We start from the raw sequence: 16,936 nt of genomic DNA, 5'->3' as shown, positions 1-16,936 counted from the left end.
GCTGAGCATAGGAGTCAGCCTTGTTCTCTGCCTGTAGCCCACAGATGCTCAGGGAGGCCACGTTCTTTGACCTGAAGTCCTAGAACTGGGCTTGGACCAGTGCAGACCAGTGACTGCTATCATATGAGCAGTTTGGGTATGCTGCTGGGTCATGCTGGTTCCAGGACACAGGCCCACACTCAGCCGTGCTGCTGCTTCCTGTGCGATAAACACTGGCAGTTTGCCCCACGGATGTGAACCCGGCACACCACTGAGTCAGCAGAGATTGTTTCAGAACCACGATATGTGGACAAACAGGGGGTGAGAGCGGCAGGTCAGTGGACAGGAAAACAGAGTCCTCATTCCTTTCCTTCCCAGTTCTGAGACTGGGCTCCAGCCACCCGTGCAGTGAATGAGGAGACACAGAAAAGGAGGAGCCCAGGCTGTGGTAGGGACCCCCCACAGTTCTGCATCCTGAGGACCTTCAGCTGGACCTGGGCTCCCCAAGTCTCTCTTATCACTCCAGCAGTCCAAGGTGAGGGGGGACTCTTCATGCAAAGCAGCCTCCTCCCCAGGAGTGTCCAAGCCCCACCTGGGCCCTGATTCTGACCTGTTTTCTTGAAAGCGGACCCTGAAAGGAAGGCTGAATTGTGTAGGTCTGTTCTGTGGCTCCCCAGGGACCTGTGAGTACTCAGCTGCTAACCCTGGGGGGAAAGGGCAGGGGGCTTCAGCCCAGGGCTAGCATGTGGCTCCCAGATGGGATCCACAGCACAGGCCTCGGGGACAGGCCACAGCACCCCCTCCTGCCCAAGGCTGAGATAGGCCCAAGTAACTGTCTCCATTGCTGCACACTTTGTCCTCTCCCAGTAGGATGAAGTCGGGCCGTGTCCAGGCCAGTAGGCACCTGAGACTCAGGTCTCCACATAGCCCTTCTCCCCCTGGACCTGCTCAGCTCATGGTGTGGCTTACTGGGCAGTCCTGGGAGCTTGGTCTCCCTGAGGAACCTTCCCTGGGGGCTGCAAAGCAGGAAACCCAGGAGGACAGGGCAGTACCTCCCTCCAAGGTACTGAGAGGTACCCCTCTTTCTGTCTTTGGGCTGATCAGAGCCTACTCCCAGAGACTCTGCCTCTCCCTCTGAACCCTCACTCCTTCTCAGTCCCTTACTGACAAATTGCACAGAGATAGACCATAGATAGAAAGAAAGAAAGAAAGAAAGAAAGAAAGAAAGAAAGAAAGAAAGAAAGAAAGAAAGAAAGAAAGAAAGAATACTTGTCAATCTCAGGCATAAATTCTAGGATGGTGAAGACACCAAGCGCAATTAATTAATTGATTGTTTTCTAGCCCCTGCTCTTCCGTAGCAACCCCGGTGCCTCCTGGCCCTGACGCTGTCCCATAATCAGGCCCTTTACTGGCTTCAGTCTGTCCCAAGCATGTCTCTGCCAGTCTGGCCTGCAGGCAGGGTGTTCTGAAATCCTCAAACCGCTGAGGAACTCTGGCCTCCAGTATCTAAGCTTTCATCTCTAATAGTAAGGGAATGGCTTCGTATTGATCCCATTTTCTCTTTCAAACAACTTTACTGAGAAGGTGTAATCATCATTATCTCCATTTTTCAGGTGATGTAATAAAGCTCAGAAAGGTTGGGCTGCCCAAGGCCACGTAGACAGTAAATGCCAGGACCCAAGCCCAGATGTTTAGTTTGTTTAGAAATAGTGTCTCATCTGTCACCCAGGCTGGAACGCAGGGTCACGATCACAGCTCAAATGTAACCTGAAACCCCTGGGCTCAAGTGATCCTCCCACCTCACCTCCCAGGTACCTGGTGCTACAGATCTGCACCTCCGTGCCTGACTTCAAGCCCAGCTCTTAGGATTCAAGGCCTGATCCTCATTCTGCTATATACCACACAATATACTTCTGTTCTAGAGTTAGAATTAAGCTCCTGGGCTTCTTTCATCTGGACTATTCTAGACTTATCTATCAGCCCTCGTCCATTTGGGTATCAGTGCTGGGCTCTGCTAAAAGGACGTAAGTCTTAGATGCCAGAGTCTGGGAACTTCAGTCCTATCCAATTCCCTTGAAAGCCCCCAACACGTTTGGCCTAAGAGCGAAGCTCATTCTCCCCTCAATGCCTGAGTCAATCCTCTAAGAATTCTTATTTAAGGAAAGCAATATCTTCACGACATTGTGTGTTGGTGTGTGTGTGTGTGTCTGTGTTTTTGTGTCTGTGTGTGTGTGTGTGTGTGTGTGTGTGTCCTATTACCCAAACTGGAACACAAGAAAAAAATAAGTAGCTGGCTCAGGAGGTCTGCTCCACCATCTGAGCCTCAGTTTATGGCATCCCTCCTCACTTTAGTAAGCGGGTCTTCACTATTCCCTGGTCACAGACACCTCCACCACCTCCCCCAACATTATCTGGGTTGACTGCCTGGCTTTGCTGCCTAGGATAATGCCTAGACCTCCTCTTGCCCTCTGTGGCCACCTCTACTTTATTTCTTTAGAAAGATGAAATCAGGGGTGTCTGGGAGAGAGGAGAGAGGGGAGCCTTAAGTAGGTTTTTGATTTCTGACTCTTCCTTTCACTGGGGCACTGAGAGGTGATGAGTAGCTTGCAGTGGGTGGGTTTGGTGCCCTCTAACCCTGTCCTGGGCACATGGAAATAAATGTTTCTACAGTTTCAGAGACAGTCATTACAGAGTTTCAAAACAATGCCTTGGCTAGAGGCCCTGAGCTTAGCAAGGACCTCAGGTAGCTCTGAGCCCTCCCTGGCCATAGCTAAAGTAAGGGGAGAAATGGGAGGAGAGTGAAGGAAGGAGAGCAGGTATTGAGGAGCACCTCTGCTCCCTCGGGCCTCGAGTGAAGCTCAGATGTCCACACCTCATCATCCAAACCCCACACCCTGGGCAGACACAGGATGTTCTTCTAAATCTGGCCTTTTCCACTTGGCTGTGCAAGTTCCACTCTGGACACGGAAGGTGAATCTACTCCTGGGATCTGGTGCTGGTGAAAAGACCCCAGGGAAGGAAACTGGACACTAAGAGAATCTGGGCGGACAGCAGCTGGGACAGTGAGCACTGGATAGAAAACACTGTGCATGGTTTTTTGATATGATACTTCTCAGGGACCCTCAAGGACAGAACCAAACACCAGTCCCTATATGTCTCTAGGGCCCAGGGCCCTCCAGGGTTTCTTTGTCACTACTCTAGTCCCCGGGGCTCCTCCTCTTAAGGGTCACAATGGACAGTAGTTTTTCAGGCTGTGCTTTTCTTACCAATGACCCCACACCTCATTCCTCATTCCCATAAAAACGTCCCCAACTCATCTCAATTTGGGTTTTTTGCATCATCCTGGGATTTCAGCCTCTCTATGGACGTCTCCACAGGATATTCACATGGCAAAGAGATCAGCCCCTTGACACGACAGCGGTGACTGGGCTCTACAAGGCTGAGCATCTCTCTTGCTTCTGTTCTAGACCAGCCCTAGGCAAAGCCAGAGCCAGACCTCTCTAAATGCTGCGCCCACATTTCCTTAAATATCAGACTTCCACTCTCACATATGGGCCTCTGGGACGAACAGGCTGGATTCTCCTTTCTTGTCATCTCTCCCTCAGTTTCGGAGGTCAGATAATGGCCAGCATACCTGCACCAAGAAAAGGAAACACGGAAAACGCCAGGCACAGGGCACCTGGGTCTCTGAGTCACACAGGCTGGATTCTTCTTCCATCCACATCCTCAATGTGTGGGCAACTCCTTTTGCTTCAGGAAACAAACTGATTCTGTTCGTGCCGGGACATCAATAAGAAAAAGAGTGATTTTCACTGAAGCCATGCTCTGCTTTCAGCAACACAAGTGACAGCAGAAGCCCTCGCATTAATTGGTGTTGGTCACAGACAGGGTTAAGGGAGGGACTGGACATCCAGGAGGAGTCGGGGTGATCTTTCACTCATTTCTCCATGGAACAGGAGCTCTTGGTGACACGGAGTCTGGACGCAGCTGTGTGACAGTGATAGTCAGCCTCGTCCTCAGGTTGGAGCCCAGAGGTGGTCAAGAAGGCTGTGTCAACAAACCTACAGCAGGAGAATTAGGCTGGGACGCCTGAAGGTCCATCACTGCTCTTCTGGGTCTCAAATACGTGTGCTCTCTCAGGGATCCCTCAGTGGCCACTTCCGTGGGAATGCCTAATGTTTCTGTTGCTTTCCGTGCGGGAAAAGCTGACCTCAAGATAGGAGCCTCCTCAAGAGTTTCACAGGGAGGAGTCACTTGAAGCAAATATTGGCAGTTTCTGTAGCCGGATATTCCACAGACCCACCATTAGAACCTGCCTCTGTGAGAAGCTCCAGTGGTGTAAGAGGGGAGAAGAGAACACATCCAGGCCCTGAGGGACCCGGAAACCTGCCCTCCACAGTCCCCGTGGTCCTGAGTGAGATGAGCTGCCGGAAAGACACTTCATAGAACCAACTTCCCAATGGCCAAGGAGCACGCTCAGCCCTGTTTCAGCTGTGGTGGAGCCTCCCCTTCACCGTCTCATGTCCTACATAGAGGGTTTCTGGCCTTAGTTAGCCCCACACCTAACCCTCTCTCTGATATTACAACTGAAATGTAGGTTCCCAGCACTGAGCCGGTCAGTGCTGTGCTTGAAATCCCCACTGACCTGCGTCCTCATGCAGATTTCACGTTGGAGTGCCTTGTTCCTGGGACACTGTGAGCCTCAGACAGCCCTGAGCACAGACCACTGGGGTGGGAGGGGAGGTCTCTGGTTTGAACCAGGGAAGAGCAGAGTCCATGCTCCAGGGGACTGTTCTCCTCCTAGATTGTTCCCATCCTCTGACCGTAAGTTGAGCTAGGAAAGGCTCATTTTTCTTCTTTCAAGAGAAAAGGCCCAGCTCCACAGGCACTGGTGTTAGCTGCCATCACTCGTGTTACTGAAAGAATAGCACGTGTGGACAATCAGCCAACACTTCGGTGTCATCAGGTGCTTTGGTTTTGTTTTTGTCTTATGAGACTTTATAAAAATGGATGGGAAATTGAAGGAAGAGTGCTTTGACGCTGGGAAGTAGTTCCAAATGTAGTTTCTGTATTAGCCAGTTATTTTAGCATTGGATCTGCTGTCTGGGATAATGCCGGGACTTCCCTTTGCCCTCTGTGGCCAACTCCTTTTTAGTTCTGTAGAAAGAGAAAGCCAGGGGGTGTCTGGGAGAGATGAGAGATGGGGAGCCTTGGGCAGGTTTGAAAAGTGTCACAGAACAAGAGTGAGAGTAGGTCATGTTTTTTTCCTACGTCTCTTCCTGTGTGTGTCACTGTGAAAAGCGCTGCTGTGCCGAAGCACACAGTAATAGTCAGTTTCACCCTCAGACTGGAGCCCAGAGGTGAGTAAAAGCTCTGCATTGGCCGAGGTACCTATGGATCCAGAGAAGCGGCTGAGGACTCCAAAACCCTGGCATTTACTTGAGTCTGAGTAGTAGCTCAGGAGATACCTGGGAGCAATCCATATCCAGTAGCTACCGACAGATCACTTGTTTGGTGCAGATTAGCCGGGCTGATGCTCCAGGAGATGCAGAGAGAGAGATGTGTCAGCACAGACTGAGAGAGGAAACCTGAAAACACACCTCCTAGGGTGAAATGTTTTATGGATCTCTGCCAGAATGGACAGAATCATGCAGGGTGGCTGCCTCTGGTCTCTGGAGCCTGTCCCTAACTGTGCAGTGAGAGAGAAGTGGGGAAAAAGAGAAATCTAAGCCATGGTGGATTCAGCCCCTGACCCCACAGTGGGGCTAGGCTGCCCGAGGCCTCTTTTTCTTCCCACTCTGCAGAGCAGGGGCTGCTCATGCAAATGTGTTTCTACCGAGAGACTGCCCAGCTCCTCCCTGAGCCCTGGGCTGTAGTTCAGCTCACACTGCAGACAGGAAGAGGAAAGTTTGCTTTCTTTCTTGTGAAGGCCCAGGGAGGAAGCACCTGCTGAGACTAGACTCAGGTCCCTGCTCCGGGTATTCTGCCAGGCCAGGGGAGGACAGAGCTGCTTAGTTCCCGTCAGTGAGCATGTGGCCTTCATCCCAAGGCCTGGGTTTCTTTGATTGAATGGTCCTTACTGAGCAGCTGTGTAGGGACCATAGGACAGTTCCACAGCATCCCATGCTGGTTAGAGGACACACAGCTTCCCCTGGCCCATGTGGTCTCTGCAGCTCACCAGTCACTGTTTCTATTCACACATCCGTACTGCCATTCATACACACTGATTCCATCATGCTACGCATGATAACTGTGATTTCTCAACCCCAGAACAGTTCTTGGTCCATTTGGGTGTGCTCACACGTACATACATCTCTTAAAGGGGTCAGCATCTTCACAGTGCCTTCTGAATATCTAATTGCTCACATGTGCCTTCCAGGTAGGCATCACAGAAAAGGGGTCGGCAGAAGAGCTAGATCGACAGGCATGTAGGGGCTGTTCAGGAGAACAGTGAAAAGAAAATTTTCCCAGGAAAATAAATTATTCATGATATGTTAAAGGCAGCAATTCAGCAAAAGCTATCTATACAATTGTTGCAGACATTTTACAGAGATCTGATTCAATTTAGTCACACAAGGAAATGAATAGATTTGGTGGACTTACAGTTACCGGTGGATAGTGTGACCTATTTCTCTATTTTTTGAAGTTAGCCATTTTCTCCCTCAGTAAAACTTGCCATTTTGTGTGCAGTTGTGTCACATTTTTTGGCCAAGAATTTGACCTAGATGTTATAAAATTTTGTCTGTGGCTTTTAAGGGGGATGTTGGGGGAGGGAGGGAGATGGCAAAGTGTCATGAAGAGCTGCTGGGATTGGACACCGGTTGCATAGCTCAGTGGTGGTGACGTTTTCGAGGATCCAGAAAAAAGCTAAAATGTGTCTAATTTCCTACTAAACTATGGGTGGTTTATTTTATGTGCACTATTCTGCCATGAAAAGAAATTTTATTTTATTTATTATTTATTTTAAGATGTGGTTTCACCATGATGGTCAGGCTGGTCTTGAACACCTGACCTCAGGCGATCCACCCACCTCAGCCTACCAGAGTGCTAGGATTATAGGCCTGAACCACCGCGTCTGGCCAATAATTTTATTAATAAAGAATGGGTTTAGGAGAAAAGAATTGGGATTCACACTGTGAACCAAGGAGAGAAAGGCACCCCTCTGGAAACTTTTGGAATTGGGGAAAGGAGGATGATGGAGACACAGGCTCCCCATCAGAGGAAGGTCTGTGATGACACAGCTGGCCCTGCCGCCTCAGCCCAGGATTGCAGTGCAGACACCCTGTGTCCCAAGATGCAGGATAGGAAGCTCTGTTTCTTAGAGTTCCTGTTCCTGACTAAGTACAAAGAAATGGAGCCTCTGCTCTCAGGCAGGGCCCTGGATGCCGCTGGGACCAGTGGGGAAGTTTCAGCAGCAGAAGCCACAGAGCAGGCCTGAGCAGCAGCTGCCAGGGACTCAGCTTCCTGGCAGAGGAGGAAGGGGGTTCTTGTCTCAGTTCCTCATTGGCCTAGAGCACTGTGTGAGCACTCAGGCTGCTATCCCATGCTAAGCAGTAATAATCGGCCTCGTCCTCAGGCTGGAGACCAGTGATGGTCAGGGAGGCTGAGGTGCCGGACTTGGAGCCAGAGAATCGGTCAGGGACCCCTGAGGGCCGATTGCTGGTACCATAGATGAGGAGTTTGGGGGCTGTTCCTGGGAGCTGCTGGTACCAGTTTACAGAATTACTCCCGATGTTGGAGCTGCTTCCAGAACAGGAGATGGTGACCCTCTGCCCAGGGGTCCCAGACACTGAAGTTGGCTGAGTCAGCACAGTCTGGGCCCAGGACCCTGGAAATTGGAGAGACACAGACATGGTGATTTTTGTTCTAGAGACAGAAGGCGAAAGCAGGGCCTCATGGGCTTCCAGGACCCCTCCCCTGACCCTGTGTCTGGGCACCTGTGCAGTGAATGAGAAGGGTGAGGAGGAGCGGGGACCAAGTCATTATGAAGATTCTCCCGAGTCCTGCCTTCTGTGCCCACAGCTGAAGCAGAGCTTCCCCCAAATTCTCCCTGCCCCTCTTTATACTCTAAGATAAGGAGGGTCCATTTATGCAAATCAGACCCTCCAGCTTTCTGATCCCAACTCCTCTGCCTGAAGATGTCAGGGGATGGCAGGGGTGGGGCCTCATGGTCCCAGGGGTTGAAGAGTTCACATCTGTGAGTTCTAAGCATAGGGCACCAAGCAGAGCAGGTGGCTGGCCCTGCTCTCATCACCTCCAGTCTTACAGGAATGGTCCCCATGCGCCCCCTGCTGTCTATTGTTAGACATTGTACAACACCGTGTATATGACAAGGTGATGAGAGCTTCTCAGAGAAACCCCTGCCTCCCCATTGTTCTGTCCACTGCCCTCTCCATTGGGGCCAGGCCAGGCAGCCCCCTGGGTCTCCTTTTCATGACCGCAGGGAAGACTTCACACTCTACTAGGTTCCTCAGGGGTGAATTTGTCCACGACTCCCTGGATGTTCACTGTATAGAACTCAGGTGCTGACTACACAAAGTCCTCTCAGGATCAAGCCCAGAGCAGGGTTCAGCCCCAGGGACTCACTTCGCCACCTGTGGCGACACCTGGTGCTCTTTTCTCATGTGGCTCCCTGTGGCGGACAGAGCTCTCCTTCCTCTGTGGATCCTGCAGTGCTGAGTAGAAAGGGAGCCTTCCCTCCAGGATGCTGGGGCACATTTCCAGAGGGTTATTCTGGTAAATATTTGTTCTCTATCTACTTTGCCAGACTTGTGGTCCATCTGGATCCTGTGATGGGAGATCTCATCTAGGAGATTCTCCAAGCACTGAATGCCAGTCTGAAGGAGATCCCGGTAAATGGTTTTACTGTGTTTTACTTAAGAGCCAAAAGAGCAGATATGCTCAGTATTTGACAGGAAGAATTAAAACTGTAACTTTTTTCTTGACCAAGGTCTGTGCTCAGATGAGCCTGACACATGGTAGCTTTCAGGATCAATCCTTCCAACTAGAATGTTTAGGAAATAATATGGTTTAATTCAGTAATGAGTGCTTGGCGCATGTCTTAAAGATGATAAAAATTATTCGTCTTTGATGTGTAATGACATCTAGGATATGATACATTAAAAACAATAAGCTTAAGAAAAAAGATAATCCTATTTATTGAAATGAGAAATGAAACAGATTGTATATATGACTGCAAGAGTTCTGGCATGATACACCTTGGACTCAACAAATATTTGTTTGGTGAATCCCATGTGGCTGGAGAACAGCAGGATAGTTATGTCAGTATTTACACTGGGGAATGTATCTCAAGGCAATTGTAGTACCATGAGATTTTAAATGCGCCATTTAAATAGCAAACTAGACTGGGCGTGGTGACTCACACTTGCAATCCCAGCACTTTGGGAGACCGAGGTGGGTGGATCACTTGAGGTCAGGAGTTCGAGACCAGCCTGGTCAACACAATGAAACCCCATCTCTACTAAAAACAAAAATTAGCCAGGTGTGGTGGTTGTGCATGCCTGTGGTCCTAGCTGCATGGGAGGCTGAGGCAGGAGACTCGCTTGAACCTGGGAGGCAGAGGCTGCACTGACTTGAGACTGTACCACTGCATTCCAGCCTGGGTGACAGAGAAGGACTCCATCTGAAAACAAAACAAAGCAAACCCACAACAGAATATCGCTATCTAATACAGACATTTAAATAGAACCAGTGTAGATATGTAACTTAAATAAAATGTGTGCTACTTTTTAGGATTGCATTTCAAGGGTGTCATTATTTGAAATGTTCCTTTTCATTGTAAGCCATGTTACTTGAAATATTTTTATAGTTTTTGAAAATGCTGTGTTTACATAACACACCAGGCATATTAAGTTTTATTTCTTATAAAGTAAAAACAAATTGTTACGACTGGGCTTGCACTTTGTATTTTCTTGTCATTGCCTCCTCTGTGATGATGCATAGATGTTCATGGTGAATTTTGTTTATTTTTTTTCTCCTACTTTCATGAACAGAGGTTCCCCCAAACTCAGCAGTGTCTGCCATATAAAACAAGGCTGCCCAAGAGCACTTTCTGCCAAGGGATGTTCTCCCTCCTAATTTTGCCATCAGTTCATAGGCTAAAAGCAGAGAGAGGATTTCTACCACCAGCTCTTCCAGTTCAGCCCCATCCTGGGTTCAGTATAATGTGGCCAGTGTGGTTAAAAAAAAAAAAAAAAAAAAAAAAAAAGGTAGGCTTTTTTCAAATAGTTACTGAGCACCTACTTTGTGCTGGGCACAGAGCTCAATGTTTGCAATGCCATGTTGATCTAGACAGCCTCATCCCTACCTCATAAAGCTGACCCTGATGGTAACACAGCGGTAAGAGGGGCAGAGGACTTCCCATTCTCCTCCTTCATCACTGGGGCGAAGAAACCAGAGAGGCCCTTGCCGCCCTCAGGGTTCTGAGAAGGGGTGACTTGGTGGGATCTCAGGAGAAGAGAAAACAAGCAATTACAGGAGAACTGAGGGGATATTGGCATGACTTGAAGATTCCTGGGGTTCAGGTGAAGATGTAGGAAAGTCCACAGAGTAGACCTAGATGGAGTAACACAGAGATGAATAACAGGATCTAGCAAAAGTGGACTCCCAGGAACAGAGGGATTGTGATCCAGAAAGAGACCCTGCCGGGGCAGGTCCTCAGCAGTCCAACAAGATGCACTTTTGTACCCCAAGTCCAAGAGCTTGTTCACCTGGTGGGCCCCATCTGCTGGTGCACTGGAAAGGAAGGCAGGGAGGAGCTACGTGTCATCAGGCAGGTGTGTAGAGAGGGGAGAATGTGAGCAGAGGAAGAAAAGATTCCACTTCAGAAAAGGCTGGATGGGTGGTGTTAGATGGACAAGTCCAAATGAACAGGCATTTTTCTAGGTATTTTATATAAACGGGGTCATTTTAGTTTGTAGATTGTGAGATGAAAATACAAATTCATAGCTATATTGTTCTTATCCTAAAAGACGGTGTATCTTCAACACAGAAGTTTGCTTCACGGTGCTATCCTGGTGGGTGTAAGCACTGAGTTTTTCAAATGCTTTTTAACATTTCTTTTATTTATCATCCTACTGCTCTTTCTCCAAAACATAAAGACAATTAAAATTTTTTACATGTGTGAATACTACATTTTTGTGAATGTCATGCACGATCTTTTTGAAGATCCAACACCTAATGTATTAATGCTGTTGTTTCTTAGGAGTAAACTCTTGAAGCTCTGGAATCAATTTTCTTGGATCCTGAAGTGATTTCTAAAAGTTATTGAAACTTTTCTTTGCTAACCCTGTATTTATTAAGGAACCACCTCCCCCTCGTTTTTTTGTGACAATGGGCTGTAGATACATGGTGGGTGACATTAGCTGCTGAGTGGAAAATGAGTCATGTGAAGGAATGAGAACGTAAGAGTGAGTAAAGAATTTTGGAAATCAAATGGCTCTAGACCTGAGAAAATAACATGATACTTTTGGGTAGAGACAGAACTTTTTAGAAGAATACTGAGAAGGAGAACCAAAGATTTAAGTAATCCAGGAGAGCTCAAATAGTTCACTTTTCGTCCAGAAGGGGCAGGGTCACCACTGAGTCACAGCCAGGCTGACACTGATTCCAGACCCTGTGAACAGGACTCTGTAAAGACTTTTAGCAGTGACACAGGTGACCTGGGGAAGCAGCACTTTTGAGATGAGTGCAGAAGGAGACACTCCGCAGTGTGAACAGATGAAGCGGTGCTTCTCAAGGCCTCTGAGTCTGGTCCTCACTGAGAGAGGGGCAGGTGGAGAACAGGTGCCCAGGGGCTGGTGGGCACTACCAGTTATGTTTCTTCTTGAATTCCTTTTATTCCCTTAACTCCTCTGGGCTTAGGAGGCCAACATGAGGGTGTTTATCTGCTTTCTGTCTGTCCTGATACTACCTAATTCTCAGATTGCTGTCTCCTGTATGGGCATGGGTGTTTCTTAGCCTGGAATTGATTTGTGAAAGGAATGTCAGAAAGGCAAGAAAGCGCGAATAAAATGTTGTGGGATGGAAACACTGACCGAATCGCTTCCCAGGTTTCAGCCTTGACTAGACAACACCCATCATGAAGTAATAATGAAGGTGGAGGGCAGAGTGATGCACACAACAGGCCACGTAGGGAAGACTTCTGTTCTTTTTCTCTTGTTGCTGGACCGGAGATCATCCAGCCATAAGCTTAGCCCACTATAATGATGTCATGGGAGGTGGCATGAATGATCTAGTCCAGTCATCTTAATGCCTGGGATTTCTCACCACTGAGTCAGGGAGGGCAGATCTTGCTCATTCTGGAAGGTTTCTTTTCTGTGAAGGTGTAATGCCTGAGACTGGGGAGGCATTTGCTTTTCAAATACAAATTCTTCCAGGTGGCAGGACAGGCCATGGGAAGTGACTTCTCGTCTGCCTCAGAGGGAGATTCTCCCCCTTACCTCGGAAGAGGAAAAGGTCCTGTGATGCCTTTGAACAAGGCTGGGGATCTGTTGTCTGTTTTCACTGTGAAAACAAACTCAGGACCTCCCCCAGCCTTCTTGCCCATGAAGGCCCCCTCAGCAGGGGAATCACTGTGCCCCATGCAGGTCCTAAGGCCAGCCTTGACCCTTTTTCTCACCCAGGCTTCAGTCCCTCCTCCCCAGAAACTTGTGCTGAATTTAACCATTTTCTCTAGTGACCCCAGCTGGCCTCATGACCTGTACTATTCTTACCTCCTTGTCCATCTTCTTGGGGGCATTTGCACTTTTTCTTACAAACATACCTCAGATCCTGTGCCCTCCCAGTGCAAGCCTCTGATGGCTCCATTACCCTTCCCACCCAAGCCCTCCTCTTTTTACTGTGAAGACGTCTTACTGCAGTGATATTTTTACTTAATTGTCTTTCCTCTTCCGCCAGACGGTGTCAGCTCCGTGTGTACTGGGAAGCTTCCTGTCTTGTCCTTCCTGTGTCCTCAGCCCCTTACCCTGAGCCTGGCACACAGTAGGTGCTCAGTGAATGCTGTAGATGAACAGGCTTCCGGTCGCCGACTCTCTTGGGTCAGACATGGTGGACTCTGTGTCCTTGGTCTTGTCCTGATCCATCATGGACTTGGTTCCCAGGCCAACTTGATCCTGGTATTTATGTTTTCTTCCCCAATACAAAATAATATGAAAATGTGTTGCTGCCAATAATTGGATGTGTGGGTAGAATTGAGTGGAAGGGAACACATTTTTTAGACCATGTTCTTTGGAGTGGGTCTAGAACTTTAAATTTTGACCAGTGTTACACAATCGTCTGACTTGGCTAAGGGCTGGAGGCGAAACAGGGAAGACGCGTTACTGGGAAGACAGAATGTTTTTCTCCCACTTCTCCACTTTCCTGCAGCGCTTTGTAAGCATAGATGCTTGTGCCCTAAAATGCGCATAAGAATCAGCCATATTCTCTTCCTGGAGCCCAGTGTTGCTCAGGGAGGCCATAATCCCCAACCTGGGGCCTGCAATCTGGGCTTGGACCTGTGCAGATCAATGACTGCTGCCATACATGAGGAGTTTGGGGGCACTGTTGGCACCAGGACAAAGGCACACACCCACCTCACTGTTGCTTCCAGTGAGGTAGACGGTGGCAGTTTGCCCCACCCACTTGAACACTTTATTTACACCACTGAATCAGCACGCAGTTGTCCCAAAAACTTTATATCTGGACTAACACAGGTGGAGAGAGGTGGTTCAGTTGAGAGGGGAGCACGCAGGGTCCTTGTTCCATTCGCCCGCAGCCCTGATGCCTAGCCTCGCCACCTGTGCAGGAATTGAGAAGGGGGAGAACAGGAGAAGCTCAGGCCATGGTGAGAACCCCCACACAGCTCTGCCTCCTGATGTTAATTATCATCATTGTCTCCATTTTTCAAGTGAGGAAATAAAAAAGATGTTGGTTGCCCAAGGCCACATGGCCAGTAAATGCCAGAGCAAAAGTCCACGTTTGTTTATTTGTTTAGAGATCAAGTGTCACTCTGTCACCCAGGCTGGAGTGCAGTGGCATAATGACAGCTCACTGTACCTTCAGACTTTTGGGTTGAAGCGATCCTCCTGTCTCAGCCTTCCAAAAACTTGGGACTACAGAGGCACATTACCATGTCTGACTTCAAGTCAAAGTCTTTAGATTCAAGATCTAATCCTCAATCTGCTTTATACAGTAAAAGCTACTTCTCTTTGTAGATTTACAATTAAGCCCCCAGGATTATTTCACCTAGGCTATTATAGACTTATCTATCAGCCATCATCCATCTTGGTATCAGTGCTGGGCCCCTGCTAAGATGGTTTATGTCTTAGTTGCCGGCGTTAACTTTATCCAATTCCCTTCAATTCTATTTAATTTTACCAATTATATCAAATTCCCTTGAAAGCCTTATGCTCTTTTGGCTTGAGAGTGGGGCTCAGTCTCCCCTCAACTCTTGAGTCAATCCTCTACGACTTTTTACCTGAGGAAAAAAACCTTTTAAAAGCTTTTTTCTAAAAGCTTTCGTATCAGACTTCCACTCTCGCATATGCGTCTCTTGGTCACACAGGCTGGATTCCCCTTTCTTGTCGTCTCTCCCTCAGTCTCAGAGCTCAGGAAATAGCTAGCGCACCTGCACCAAAAGGAGGGGACACCTATGGGGCCAGTCAGAGAACATCTGGGTCTCTGGGCCACACAGACTGGATTCTTCTTCCTTGTCATCTCTACCTCATCCAGTCCCACCATGTGTGGGCAGCTCCTTTTGCTTCTAGAAATGAATTGTTTGTTTGTATTTGGAACTAGTAAGAAAAAATTATTTTCACTGAAGCCATGCTCTGCTCTCATTAGTACAAGTGACAGCAGAAGCCGTGGCATGAACTGGAGTTGGTAACAGGCAGGGACGGGGAGAGATGTGTCAGACAGGAGGAATGGGGGACAGACCTTTTTCTCACATCTCCATGGATCAGAAGCTCTTGATTACATGGTGTGTGGATGCAGCTTTGTGACACTGACAATCAGTCTTGTCCTCAACCTGGAGTCCAGAGCTGGTCAAGGAGTCTATGTGTGCAAACCCAGAGCAGAAGAATCAGGCTGGGACCCCTAGAGGGTCCTAGGTCACAAACAGAGCAGTTCTTCCTGGGAACCCTCAGTGGCCATTTCCATGGGAATGCCCAATGTTTCTGCTGCTACCCATGCAGGAAAAGCTGACCTCAAAATATAGATCTCCTCAAGAGTTTTGCAGGGAGGAGTCACTTGAAGCAAATATTGGGCAGTTTTTTTACTCAGATATAGCACTGACTAGATTGTGACTCAGTGAAAATCTCTAATGGAGTAAGAGAGGATAAGAGAACATAGTCAGACCCCAAGGGATCAGGAAATTCACCCTCAGCAGTCCCCCTGATTCTGAGTGGGATGAGGTGGAGGAAAGTCACACCCGTGGGTCTTACTTCTACCAGTGGCCCAAGAGCAGGCTCAGCCCTGTCTAAGCCGTGATGGAGCCCCCCTCCCATTTACTCTCTCATATGCTACAAAGAGGTTTTCTGCCATAGGCATAGGCAAGGACTTCATGAATAAATCACCAAAAGCATTGGCAACAAAAATCAAAATAGACAAAATGAAATCTAATTAAACTCCAGAGCTTTTGTACAGCAAAAGAAACAATCATTAGAGTGAACCAGCAACCAACAGGATGGGAAAAAAATTTTGCAATCTACCCATCTGACAAAGGGCTAATATCCTGAATCTACAAAGAACTAAAACAGATTTACAAGAAAAAAACAAACCCATTCAAAACTGGGCAAAGGACATGAACAGACACTTTTCAAAAGAAGACATTTATGAGGCCAAGAAACATATGAAGAGATGCTCATCATCACTGGCTATTAGAGAAATGCAAATCAAAACCACAGTGAGATATCATCTCATGCCAGTTAGAATGGCAATCATTAAAAAATCTAGAGACAACAGGTGCTGGAGAGGATGTGGAGAAATAGGAACACTTTTACACTGCTTTTGGGAGTGTAAATTAGTTCAACCATTGTGGAAGACAGTGTGGCAATTCCTCAAGGGTCTAGAAATAGAAATTCCATTTGACCCAGCAATCCCATTAATGGGTATATATCCAAAGGATTATAAATCGTTCTATTATAAAGACACATGCACACGTATGTTCATTGTGGCACTGTTTACAATAGCAAAGACCTGGAACCAACCCAAATGCCCATCAATGATAGACTGGACAAGAAAAATGTGGCACATATACACCATGGAATACTATGCAGCCATAAAAAAGGATGAGTTCATGTCCTTTGTAGGGACATGGATGAATCTGGAAACCATCAATCTCAGCAAACTGACACAAGAACAGAAAATCAAACACCACGTGTTCTCACTCGTAGGTGGGCGTTGAACAATGAGAACACATGGACACAGGGAGGGGAGCATCACACACTGGGGTCTGTTGGTGGGGGAATAGGGGAGGGACAGCACAGGGTAGGGAGTTTGAGGAGGGATAACATGGGGAGAAATGCCAGATACAGGTGACGGGGGAATGGAGGAAGCAAACCACCATGGCATGTATGTACCTATGCAACAATCCTGCATGTTCTGCACATGTACTCCAGAGCCTAAGTGCAATAATATATGGATGGATGGATAGATAGATAGATAGATAGATAAATGATAGATAGATAGATTTTTTTAAAAAAAGAGAGAGGTTTTCTGGCCACAGATCTAGTTATCCCCACATCTAATCTGTTCTTCTGACATTGAAACTGAAAATGCAGTTACCTAGGGCTGGGCCATCCCAGCTTTATATGAGGAATTCTTCCCTGACCCATGTCCTCATGAAGCATTTTACATTGTAGTGCTTTGTTCCTAGGCTACAGTCAGAGCCTTAGGTAGCCCTGAGCACAGACCACTGGAAATGGAAGGGGAGGTCTCTGGTTTAAACCCTAGAAGAGCA

At 47.9% G+C, this 16,936-nt stretch overlaps 1 gene segment (V, D, J or C); it reads right to left on the bottom strand.

Moving 5' to 3' along the window:
* Window positions 1-7,464: 7,464 nt before the first annotated feature.
* On the bottom strand, window positions 7,465-8,008 carry LOC108298023. The segment is given in 2 exon segments: window positions 7,465-7,807; window positions 7,917-8,008. Coding segments are annotated over 2 exon segments (366 nt in total).
* Between the last annotated feature and the right edge of the window lie 8,928 nt (window positions 8,009-16,936).

This window comes from Cebus imitator, unplaced genomic scaffold, assembly GCF_001604975.1.
Source record: "Cebus imitator isolate Cc_AM_T3 unplaced genomic scaffold, Cebus_imitator-1.0 Scaffold872, whole genome shotgun sequence".
Classification (NCBI taxonomy): domain Eukaryota; kingdom Metazoa; phylum Chordata; class Mammalia; order Primates; family Cebidae; genus Cebus; species Cebus imitator.
This window is presented reverse-complemented; position numbering and strand designations above follow the sequence as displayed.